At 41.1% G+C, this 12,777-nt stretch overlaps 1 protein-coding gene and 1 pseudogene across 5 annotated transcripts in view; both read left to right on the top strand.

Moving 5' to 3' along the window:
* The window catches only part of LOC134630503 (seizure 6-like protein), a 114,639-nt gene that overhangs the window by 48,948 nt on the left and 52,914 nt on the right, over window positions 1-12,777 (top strand). For all 5 annotated transcript variants that reach the window (XM_063477827.1, XM_063477824.1, XM_063477825.1 and 2 more), the window contains exons 2-3: window positions 6,372-6,818; window positions 10,217-10,356. In XM_063477827.1, the coding sequence (XP_063333897.1) occupies window positions 6,372-6,818; window positions 10,217-10,356 (587 nt within the window). The remainder of the gene's footprint in view (window positions 1-6,371; window positions 6,819-10,216; window positions 10,357-12,777) is intronic.
* LOC134632538 (5S ribosomal RNA) lies at window positions 7,102-7,220 on the top strand (annotated as a pseudogene).

Raw genomic sequence — 12,777 nt, 5'->3', positions numbered from 1 at the left:
GGAACATGTTGCGAGGAAGACAGACGACCCGACAATGAACAACAGGAGACAGAGGACTTAAATATACAGAAGGGTAATGAGGGAAGTAGAAACACATGGGGAACACAGCTGACACAAATGAACATGATGCCGCTCAGGAAGCAAAACTAAACACACTGAACATTGAACACAAGACTGTCCAAATAAAACAGGAAACGTAGAGGGACGTAAGATGGGACACGCAAGCTTGACAGAAGGGTCGAGGGAAAGCAGACATGAGAGACAGAGAGAGGGAGCAAGGGAGAACGAGAGGGAGGAAGCACGAAAGAGAGAAAGAGGAGGAAGATGAGAGAGAGAGGTTTACAAAATGACAATAAACTCAAAAGCTGGGTCAAATGACACAGAACCATGGCACAGTAAACAAAAGTGTTTCTTCCCATGTTTAAAAATTAATTATTAGCTAAATTTTTAGATAAATCTTTAATATTTTTTTTTAATATTTATTGAATGTTAAACTAAAAAGTACCTTGAAACAATTTTTTCAGCTGTTATTGTTCATGTGTCAGTGTGTGGCCCCTAAAGTTAATGATAGCTGATTGATTACCATTTATAAATCAGTTCATTTGCCAAACCAATTTGTTGCAGCTCTAAAGAATTACTGAAGTTTTGTTTTATGAAATGCACTCTCTTCATAAAAAACTCAGCAGATCAAGTTGATGCCAAAGAGCTCAATTTTGGTTTCATCTGACCACAGCACAGAATCATTTAGATATTCACTGGCAAACTTGAGATGGGCCTGTACATTTGTCTTCTTGAGCAGGGGACTTTATAGACAGTGTGTTACCAATTGTATTCTTGGTGACTGTGGTCCCATCTGCCTTCAGGTCATTAACAAGTTCCTCCCATGTAGTTTTATTCTGACCCACCAATGTCTTCATGACCAGTTACACCATATCAGGAAAAATCTTGCATGGAGCTCCGGACCAAGAACAGTTGATGTTCATTTTACATTTCTTCTATTTCCAAATGATTCCACCAACAGTTGTCACCTTTTCACCATGCTTCTTGCTGATGGTCCCATTCCAGCCTTGTGCTGTCTCTTGTCTCTAATGTCCTTTGACATCTTTGACCTTTGATCTCCTCTTTGGTCTTATCCATGGTGATAGAAAACATGGAATGGAAAAAATTATTCTATGGACAGGTGTCCTTTATGCACATAATCAGTTGAGGTCAGGAGTATCTGAAATGGATTGATTGGCTATAATATGTGTGCCACATGGGCACACCGCCAATCTGTGGGAACCACAATTCTGGCTGTGTTGAAGTAGATCAAATATGTATCTTAATCTATCTTCTTTTCTGTATCTTTGGTCTCTCTCCATTAAAATAAAATTATCAAAAAATTAGAGACTATTAATTTCTCTGTAATGAGCAAACTTACAAATGCAGTGGAAGATCAAATAATTACTTCCTGCACAGTAAACACACCCTGCAGACCATCCACTAAACTGGAGTAGAACCACCAGAAATCTAGTGCATGAAAGACCCAGCAGAAAGGTCAAAATCAGCTGCTGAAATGGCAGTCATCTCCAAATGATAGAACCAAAAGAAAGTGTGTAGTGATGACCACTCAGGTGCAACTAAAATATCAATCAGAGAATTCAGAACTGCTGCTGTAATCTAGTGAGATTCCAATTCCATTATTGATATAACTTATATATTCGATTCCTTATTGATTCCCTTATTGATTCTCAATGGCTCCACTTTGAGAGTCATCTCTAAACAGCATATCAAACACATTACATTCATGCAAAATAACTACGTGCTTAGTGGTCAAATGTTTGTGCATGTTGGAGGTATTTCCCCTCTTTGTTGTGATCAGTGTCGGTGTCATAACTAAAAAAAACTAAAGTAAAAAAGTTATTACACATATTACACAAAAAAATTTCTTAAAATTAATGCAGTACATTACTTAAATACACCCAGGAGAAAGACAATTATTATACTACTCATTACGTTATTTTCATGTTACTCTGTAAAATGATCTTATACACACTGCCTCATAATTACCAATTAACAATATAAACCTACAGGCTACAGCCCTACACACCAACACAAATCCCTATCCTAGTGAGGACACAAGTGATCTTTCTCTTAGTATTTGGGTCTGAACACGAAGCTGAAAACACAAATCAAAGATGAAAACCAGCACAAAGAGACTTTAAAGTGATCACCACAATGATTCTACTTTAGAAATATGAACAGGTAGAAACGGAGGCTGCAACCTGACTGTTCATCAGTTTGTTACCTGTTGAGCTGGAGCAGCGGGTGGCTTCACCACAAATGACAGCTCACTTCATCACAGTGCTGGACTGGGGTCAGCATTTACTCAGATTTAACATTACTCTGGATTCTTGGCTAGCTAGTCTGTGCAGGTGTTTGAAAAGAGTGGAAGTTGTGTTAACAGTAGTTTCTGTCCTGGAGCAGTCTCCACTTTACCATCAAGCTCTGACCCTTTTGTGCAATAGAAAAAAGTAATGTACCATATCCACGCTGTAAACCACACCACTATTTTCCTCCTCTGACACACAAACTGAAATCAGTTGATCGTAGCGAGAGGGCAAGAACCAATAAGTGAAATCAATAGGCAGGCAGACTAACGATTCCAAGGTATTGGACTACTGGGATTCTCATCCCTATTGAGGACATAGATCAACTGGTAAATCGAGAGCTTTGCTTTTACACTCAGCGCCCTTCACCACAACGGGCTGGTGCAGGGTTCACATTACTCCAGCCACAACACCAATCTGTCTGTCGATCTCCCCCTCCCCTCTCACTTCACTCGTGAATGAGACCAAGAGATACTTAAATTCCTCCACTTGAGGCAGTAAATTCCTCCCACTTGGACGAAATGAGGAGGCTGAGGAGTGTGGTCCCTCTATAGTTGGAGCACACCCTGCAGTCTCCACTCCAGTGTGCCAATCAAGAGGTATTGCCCCTGATCGCCACTCAACATTGCAGAGGCATGTCAACCAAGACAGTCCTAAAACATCCAGAGCCTTCAGAAACTCAGGGTGAACCTCATCCACCTCAGGGGCCCTGCCACCAAGGAATTGTTTCACTGCCTCACCCCCAGGTATAGACAAGTCCCCAGACTCTGCTTCCTCTATAGAAAATGTGTCAGTGGGTGGGATTAAGGAGGTCCTCGAAGTATTTGTTCCACCGCCCGACAATATCCTCAGTTGAAGTCAGTAGCACTCCACTCACACTATACACAGTGCAGGTAGAGCACCGCTTTCCCCTCCTGACTCACATGATGGTTTGCCAGAATCTCTTCAAGGCAGTCCTAAAGTCTTTTTCCATGTCCTCTCCGAACTCCTCCCACACCTGAGTTTTTGCTTCAGCCACTGCCCCAGCCGCATTCCCTTTGGCCTGTCATTACCTATCAGCTACCTCTGGAGTCCCGCAGGCTAACCAAGCCCAACAGGAGACCGTCTTTAACCTAATGGTTCTAACCTAACCTTCACCTCTGGGATCCACCATCTGGTTCGGGGGTTACCACCACGACAGGCACCAACCATCTCTCTGCCCCAGTTCAGTGCAGCAGTTTCAGCAGTGGAAGTGCTGAACATGTTCCATTCGGACCTAGTAAAATGACAGAGTCCCCAGGTGGAGCCCCCTCAAGCACCCCGAGAAGGCTAGGTACTTTGAACTGCTGTTTGGCACTTAGGAGCAGACAACAGTCAGGACCTGTTCTCTGACCCAAAGGCACAGGGAAAAACCCTCTTGTCCACCGAGGAAAACCCCAATGCACAGACAGCAATCTGAGGGGATACTAAAATACCCACTTCAACCCACCATCTGTCACTGAGGGCAGTCGCCAGACTTAGACAGAGCCCAGCCCCTCTCCAGCAAACTAGTTCCGGAGCCCAAGCCGTACATTGAGGTTAGCCCAACTGTATCTAGCTGGTACCTCTTGACCTCATGCACTACCTCAGGCTCCTTCCCCACCAGAGAGGTGACGTTCCATGTCCCAGTCACTAGTCTTAGTAGCCGGGAATTGGGCCACCAGGCTCTCCACCCCTGGCAGCTGCCTAGCACACACTGCACCCGACCCCAACGGCGCCTCCTCCTCCCCAATTAACAAGAACAGATTGAACCTATTTCTAATGGTCTGTGATGTTTAAAAGCTGCTGGATGAAGCTTGTTATTTTTTGTCACTGCATCATTAAGCGAATTACAGCTTCTGATGGGACTTGACAGGTTGAGCTTCTGTGGTGGTTCAAAGTTATATCTAATAAATATGTCTATATTCTTCCTACAGGGATCCTGCAGTTGGTGAAAAGATGCATCTCTGGACATAATGATGATATTGATAATAAATTCTGAGAATATAAAGTTACAATACTTTGTCACTAACTAACTATAACATTGTGAAAGGATGCAGAAAACCTAAGAAGAGATAGGTTTAAGTTTAGGGGGTAACAGGTAACTTCCACTAATTTTTGACAACCCAGGTGACCCAGATCCAGGTATATACAGCAGTCTAATATGACTTAATTCAGAACGAAGTGATACTATTTTTGTATATGTTTGACTTCTGGATCACTATAATAAGCATAATTTTGTCTAAAAATATCACTTAAAGAACTTAAAAAAAACCCCAAAAGCACACTAATACAGCAGATCTGTATCAGGAGCAAAAGTTTTCAGCATCTTTAGAAAACTAATGTTGCCTGCAAAGAATTCAGCTAAATGTCTGTGTACATTTTTAGACATCTTTGTGAGGACAGAAAATTGGCATGCTACTATACTTGTGGGGATTAACAGTCACCTATGGGGACAAAATGCCCGTCCCCGCAAATTTCAAGGCATTTTTGAGGCTAAAAATGTGGTTTTAGTGTCAGGGTTACAATTAGGTTATGGTGAGGTTTAGGATGAAGGCATTCATTTTTGATGACAGCTAGAGAAAGCATTAAATCAGTAAGATGTCCTCAGTAAGATATGAATATGTGTGTGTGTGTGTGTGTGTGTGTGTGTGTGTGTGTGTGTGTGTGTGTGTACGGGTTCGTACTATCCTGGTGGGGACCAAAATCTGACTTTTACTATCCTGGTGGGGACTTTCTGCACCGTGGGGACCAAAATCCAGGTCCCCTCGGGGTTGAAAGCAATTTTCACACTCAAAATGCGGTTTTACTGTCAGGGTTACAATTAGGTTATGGTTAGGTTTAGGGTAAGGGTTAGGGTTAGGCATTTATTTTTAATGGTTAGGGTTAGGGTAAGGGGCTAGGGAAAGCATTATGTCAATGGGATGTCCCCACGAGGATAGCAAACCAGACGTGTGTGTGTGTGTGTGTGTGTGTGTGAGTGCTTGTATTGACAGCTACTGCTGTGTAGCTGCCTAAGTAATCACAAGCTGTGAAAGTTGAAATGAATTTCTTGATGATGATGGTGTGGCAAGTTGAGCATAATGCAGGTACATCTAGAACAATTTTTTTTCTCTTACAAAAAGACTATTTATTTTCTGTCTCAAGATAGAAAAAGGCAAAATGAGAAGAAAGCTCTCAGAGTGTTGACAACACAGAGATGATATTTTCACTGATTTATTTCCTTGTGATAAAAATGAGAGCAGCTGTGCTTTGTTAGTGCTTCTCCTGCTTGAAGAGTATGTAAATGACTATAAATTATTAAATCATGTTGAGGCTGCATCATGAGCACTTTTTAGGCTGGACTGTATGGCTGCTTATTGAGGGTTGACTGCAGAGTGTTAGTGGCAGGAGTTGGAGGATGTATGTGTAAATGCTGGTGTTTGCTGTTTTTGAACTAAGCTGCTGGAGATGGTATTTTAGCATGCATGGCAGAGCGGTTTGCATTTTTTCATTTTTTTTATCCTTCTCTCCTGTCATGCTTAACTGCCTTGTCTACTACAATGTATACATGTGTGTGTGTACTTGTTTAAACATCTTTGTGAGGACCCAAAATTGACATGCCTCTATACTACTCTAGGCTCAAAATATGGTTGTGGTTTTAGGGTTATAATTAGGTTATGCTTAGATTAGGGGTAAGGGTTAGGATTAGGCATTCATTTCTAATGGTTAGGATTAGGATAAGTGGCTAAGAAAAGCCTTATGTGAATTTGATGTCCTCACTGAGATGTGAAAATGAGAGAGAGAGAGAGAGAGTGTACGTGTGTATGTGTGCATGCTCATTATGTTGTGAATGCAACAGCTTAACTGGGACTAGCTGTGCCGACCAGATAACTCCACTCCTGATAAGACCAGCAGAACAGTGACAGAACCACCGAGAACCATACTCCCAACACTTTATAAAAAAATGTTCTCAACTGCTTTGCCAGTTCAAATGATTAATCCCTTATTTTCCATGCTTTTCAGATAAAGAAGTCTCCACAATAATGCCCTCTGCCAGGTCTCCAGTATTGCCATCAAGGAGCACAAAGCAAGGCAGCCCCAAAGAAAAAAACTCTAGTGCCGTGACTGGTGGTTTGCAACAATCAGTGCTGGCTCAAAAAGGACAACTGGTTTCCCAGAAAGGGGGCATCCTCCCTTCTGCTCTGCCCCAGAACCTGCTCCCTCTTTTGGGCAGAGGACTTTCCATCAATCATACCCCGGAGCATCAAAGCAGAGGATTACCGAGCCGGGTAAAGTCCCCCGCATCAACTGCAGCATCAGGGCAAGGCAGCAGTCCAACTCAGCCACTTCCTACAGACGCACATTCTCGGATGCCTCACACAGAGAGGCACACCCCTGAGCAGGAGGCTGAGATCACCACTGTGAGCATGATGCCAGACCTTGACGCAGAGATAGAATCAACTTCAGCAGGTATTTAAAAATAGTTACAACTTTGTTTAACTAAACCAAATATTTGTTAGGCTAGGTTTTTTTTTTCAATAAAAAAAGACAGCAAGACACCAGAGTTACCATGCTGTAGTTATTCTTCCCGCTGTGTCCTGGAAATTCCAAAAGCACCTCTAATGCATGAGCAAATCAGTTACAGGAAAGTACTTTTTGTCATGGTCCTGGGTCTGTGACCCAGTGTTTATGTATTTGTACATTTTGATTCTGGTTTAAGTAATATTCTAAGATTTAGTGTTTATTAGACACAGCTTACGGCCATACCACCCTGAGCATGTCCGATCTCATCTGATCTTGAAAGCTAAGCAAAATCGGGCTTGGATAGTACTTGAATGGGAGATCGCCTGGGAATACCAGGTGCTGTAAGATTGGGGTGGCTGTAGCTCAGGTGGGAAAACAGGTCACAAAATAATTGGAAGGTTGGTTATTCAATCCCCTTCTGCTCCAGTCTGCACGCCAAGTACCCCTTGGGCAAGATACTAACCCCATGTTGCGTGTGAATGTTAGAGAAAATAAAGTGCTTGTGCAAATGGGTGAATGAGGCAAGTTGTCTAAAGCACTTAGAGTGCTCAGATAGAGTAGAAAAGCACTATATAATTCACTATTTGTTCTGGTTCTTTTAGTTGTTTTCTGCTTTGTGTTATATAATTTCTTGCCTTTCAGTTCTGTTTCCATGCCTCCCTTACTTTACTTTACTTTATTGATTTATATAGCACTCTTCACATGATAAAAACCACAAAGTGCTTCACAATAATATAAAACAGATACACATAAAACAGTACAATCAAACCTACAGCATGAATCTAATTAAAAGCTAGTCTAAATAAATGAGTATTAAGATGATGTTTAAAAGAATAAATACAATCCAGGCAATGTAGAGATGGAGGGAGAGAATTCCACTACCTGGGGGCCACCTCTCTAAAAGATCTATCACCTCTGGTTTTAAAACGTGTTCGGGGAACTACCAACAGCCTTTGATTAGACGATCTCAGGCTGCGAGAGGGAGTGTGACGTTCTAAGAGATCAGAAATATAGGCAGGAGCGTCATGATTCAAAGCTTTAAAAGACAGTACTAAGATCCCCTCCCCTATGTTCCACGTTCCATGTTTTTTCATGCTTGTCTTCATGTTTGTGTAACTCTTGTCTCCGTGTTCGGTGTTCCCTTTTTGTCTCCCCAGTCAGTTATGTTCCCATGTCTGCTTCTTCCCAGTCTCAGTATCAAGCCCATGTGTCTTAGTCTTGGTCTCCTTGGTTATCGTACTTCCTGTTTAATTTTGACATTCTCTCATTCTGTGTTCAGTTTTGCTTCTCCTGTCTTGTTATGTCTGATCTGTTCCTCCTGTGTTCCCAACTGTTGCCCATCCTCTTGTTATCCTGTGTGTGTATTTAAGTACTCAGTCTTTCGCTGCTCGTTGTCGTGTTGTCCCGATTTGCTGTGTATTTCCCTGTGTGCCATGTTCCCCTAATTTCTCATAACTTCCTGGTTATTAATTCCTAGTTGTTTGTAACTTAGTTCCCAGTTCCTAGTTTCTAGATTTTGCATTCTTGTTTTTTTTGTGTTAAGAGTATTTTTGTTACAGCTAATAAAGCTGCCTACCTTAGTTTATCCCTTTCATGTCTGAGTCCTGCATTTGGGTCCTACCTCTGCCTGCAACACAGTGTACATGACAACTTTATCAAAGGCTTTAGTAGGCTGCCATAATTATGTCAAACAAATAGCAATCAAATGTTTTCATGTAAAATTTCCTTTTTTTATGTTCCCCCAGGAAGTATCTTTTTGTGGTTCTCTACTTTGGACTAATCCAGCCTAGTATTAGCTCAAAAAGCAGCATACAGCAATGGTCAGAGGTTTATATCTACTAATCATATCATGAATATCATGATAATTTGGGGCATTTAATAAGTTGTTTGAAAGATTCTTTCTCTGTACCAGAATAATTGTTCAACATACACATTAAATTACTTAAAAAACAAGATTTCGCTGCACAAGTTTGAATTTAGTTTTTATTTTCTCTAATCTACACAGGGTCAAAAGTTTATACATACAGGTTCAAATATATAAATACATTGACTTAAATCATTGAGTTGGGGTCTACAATGTATTTTACCTTGACAAAGCCAGGACTATTACCTTCTTTGCCAAGGTCTGGAAGAAACTGGTTAGGATATTAAGGAACAACCCAGGAACCACCAAGGCTCAAGCCTGCCATGAACTGGAAACTGCTGGAATACCAGTGTCAATGTAGAGAGTGAAATGAGTTTTAAATTGCCACAGACTAAGAGTGTGCTGACCAGGAATGAAGCTCCTGCTTCAAAATCAATAACTTCAAGCTCACTTGATCCAGCGCTAACTATATGCTTTAGCAAGAAGGAAAGTTTTAAGCCTAAACTTTAAAGTAGAGACAGTATCTGTCTGGCGAATCCAAATTAGAAGCTGATTATACAGAAGAGGGGCTTGAAGCTGAAGGCTCTGTCTCCCATTCTACTTTTAAATACTCTAGGAACAACACGCTTTAGTCTGTCAGCAGCTACTGTTCATCTCCACTCTGCAAAAAACTTCTACCTCACATATTGCTGGTTTAACCAGTTTCATTTCTTTTAAACACATATCTTTAATTATAGCTGCCATATCAAAATTTTAAATAAAGAAATTGTATTTTAATACCTCAAGAATGTTTTGCTAAAACTACCTTTTCATAACCATTCATATTTTTCATGCGATGAAATATCACAACTTCTGAATTGGGTCTGTCATCAGATCAGAATTAATTCACCTAGGAAATTTTAAAAAATGAGTTTGTGAAAAAAATCACCATTTGTATTCCAATCAGCTTCCGTACCCTGCTAACAAGTAGCAGGGTACTGATAAACTAAACTGAGATTTCTGCACATATGCGCTTGTTACCATGACAATGTTTCTAAAGTGAATGTACAAAGACTATTATAAGCTTTTATTTTGATGTTAATTCAGCTTCATACAATTTATATTGTTGGTATTTTAATAACTGCCGATGTTTTTCTATAAATATTATTCTGCAAAATAACAAAATTGTAGTTAATCAGTTAATTAGTCACATTATGCCTTTTAAACCAGGATATTTAATCAGTAACACCACAGGCCTTTTAAAATCTTTAGAGGAATAGAGAACACGATTATTTATATCAAGTCACAGCTTAAGAGTCTTCACTGCCCACTTTTTCTTCAGCGTAGCAGTTTAGATCCTTGTAACTTCCATCATTAATTATATGCAGTAGGGCTTCCAGTGACTTTCCAGTCAGGCTCACAGTAAACGGATTACAGGGCAGGATAGAACAAAAAATAAATAAAGGCCAATGCAATATAAATTCCTGTGTTTTCCCTCCAGCTGCATCCAGCTGCATGGTGATTTTTACTGATCCAGAAGGATACATTGACTCCTCTGATGACCCTCCTCTTCCAGACGGTACCTTCCTACGCTGTACCTACACTGTGACTGTGTACACTGGCTATGGAGTCGAGCTGCAGGTACACATCAGCAACATGTCAATGACATCACACACAGCCCAACTGCATTTATAGCATAATGACTCTTTGCTGGGTTGCTGGTTATCTTACTGAACAGTATTTTGTAAAGGCATGCTGCTGTGTTTTGTAGTTGTGGCTTAACCCAAGTTAAACTCTGCCTCCTTGTAACAGCTAATGGTAATGCTGTTCATTTCTGTATGACCCTCAAATATTTTTATGCTTTTAAATGTTTTAAATGTTTTCTTTATATATTATGTCACTTCTTTAGTCCAGAACTCAAAGATGCTTTATGTTAGTATGCGCAAACGTTAGTGTCAGAGGCAGATAGGCAAAGACCCAGGGGACCCCAACCAAACACTGCATCCAAAAGAGCTGAAAATCTGAGGCCACATGTCCCAATGGCAACCATGCCCTGGGGGACAAGGGAGGCCCTGGACGGAGCTCCAACAGCCAACGGTGGGGGTGTCGGGGGACCAGAGGCAGTGGGCAACCGACCCTGCTGGTGACAGACCACAGACCCTGAGAACCACCCGCACCCTGGCGGAACCCCCACGACATGATGTAGAGGCCCACGCCAGCCCAGACCGCAACTCCCAAGAGAGCAGGCCAGCAAGCACACAAAAAATGCCCACTCAGGCACTCCAGAAAGACCAGGCGCTGAGTGGGTTGGGGCTGGGGTGAGGGGAGCTTGGAAAGCCCCAGAGGCCCAAACCAGATATCCCAATGTGGTGAGGGGAGGAAGACAGGACAAAAGACATGCTGTGGAAGAGAGTCACAGATTAATAATAAATAATGATTCAAGGCAGAGAGGTGTAAAAACACATAGTGAGTGAGAAAGGTGACTGAAGAAGAAGTACATCATGGGAATCCCCCGGCAGCCTAGACCTATTGCAACATAACTAAGGGAGGATTCACTGCTAACTATATGCTTTGCAAGAAGGACAGTTTTAAGCCTAAAGTTAAAAGAGATCTGTCTCCCAAATCCAGCCCTGGATCCAGCCTCTCATCTTAATATAAGATGGGGCCTGATTGTTCAAGACCTTGTATGTGAGGAGCAGGATTTTGAATTCAATTTTGGATTTAACAGGGACCCAATGAAGGAAACCCAATATAGAAGAAATAGGTTCTCTTTATAGTCTATGTCAGTATTCTTGCTGCAGCATTTTGGACTGGCTGGCTATTTATCACACGGTTTTTAGGGAAACACCTTTTCGGGAGTTTTTAGGACATCCTGATAATATCGAATTACAGTAGTCCAGCCTAAAAGTAATAAATGCATGAACTAGTTTTTCAGCGTCACTCTGACACTTTTCCAACTTTATCTTCAAGGATGGATAAAGTTGGGTGTCATCTGCATAGCACTGAAAATGTATGCTATGCCTTCTGTTGAGACTGCCTAACGGAAGCAAGTATAATGTAAACAGAACTGGTCCAAACATGAAACCCTGTAGAACTCCATAATTAACCTTAGTGTGTGAAGAGGACTCTGCATTTACATGAAAAAATTGGAGTTTATTAGATAGATATGATTCAAAGCACTGCAGTGCAGTACCTGTAATACCTACAGCATGCTGTAATTGCTCTAATAGAATATTATGGCCAACAGTATTGAACTCTGCACTGACGTCTCGCAGGACAAGCACAGAGATGAGTCTAATGCAGGGGTCGGCAACCTTTTTGATGATGAGTGCCGTCTAAAATTTCCTCAGAAGTCAATGTGCCATATGATTGCATTAGCAATAAAATTAATAACGCTCTATATGAACAGTTACACACTATATAGAAGAACTTTACAGAATTATATTTGTTCGCAGATGTTGGCAGCTATCAGCGAATAGTTATCAGCTATTTTGAAACAAAAAAGACACTTTTTATCCATAACAGCAAATAACTGTACAACAAAAATGCAAATGCTATTAATGGTCTCCTCACAACAATGAAAACAAACGCTGTTGTGACAGTGATGTACACTGTCTTGTTGGTATATGTATGATTTCTATACATTTTACATCAGATGAAAACTTTGGTTGTACGATTCAGATATTTATTAAAAGCTAGACATTTTAAATGAGAATAAGAAAGAAAAGTATTTCTTTGTGCCCCCTTTTCACTGTTAATGCCCTACCTGGCCCCCCTGGCAAAACTTTGCCAGACCCGCCCCTGCACAGTTACCAGCTGTCAGCTACAAAGGATCCTGGTATTATTTGTCTCTCAGAAACAGTTCATAACTTCCCTTCAACTCATTCATGTCACCTAAAAGGTAAATAAATTAAATAAATTCTAACAACAGCTTATCAGTCTTAAATATGTTGCTGTAGTTTAGCGCGACATCCGCTGGTTTCCTCTTTCTGGCGCAAAGTGAGCGATAAACAAGCAAGAGAGAAAAGCCGATCAGTTGATCATTGATCAGTTTCATGATTA

The sequence above is a fragment of the Pelmatolapia mariae genome, linkage group LG7, assembly GCF_036321145.2.
Source record: "Pelmatolapia mariae isolate MD_Pm_ZW linkage group LG7, Pm_UMD_F_2, whole genome shotgun sequence".
NCBI lineage: Eukaryota > Metazoa > Chordata > Actinopteri > Cichliformes > Cichlidae > Pelmatolapia > Pelmatolapia mariae.
Note: the sequence above shows the minus strand (reverse complement) of the source record. Positions and strands in the feature narration are given on the sequence as shown.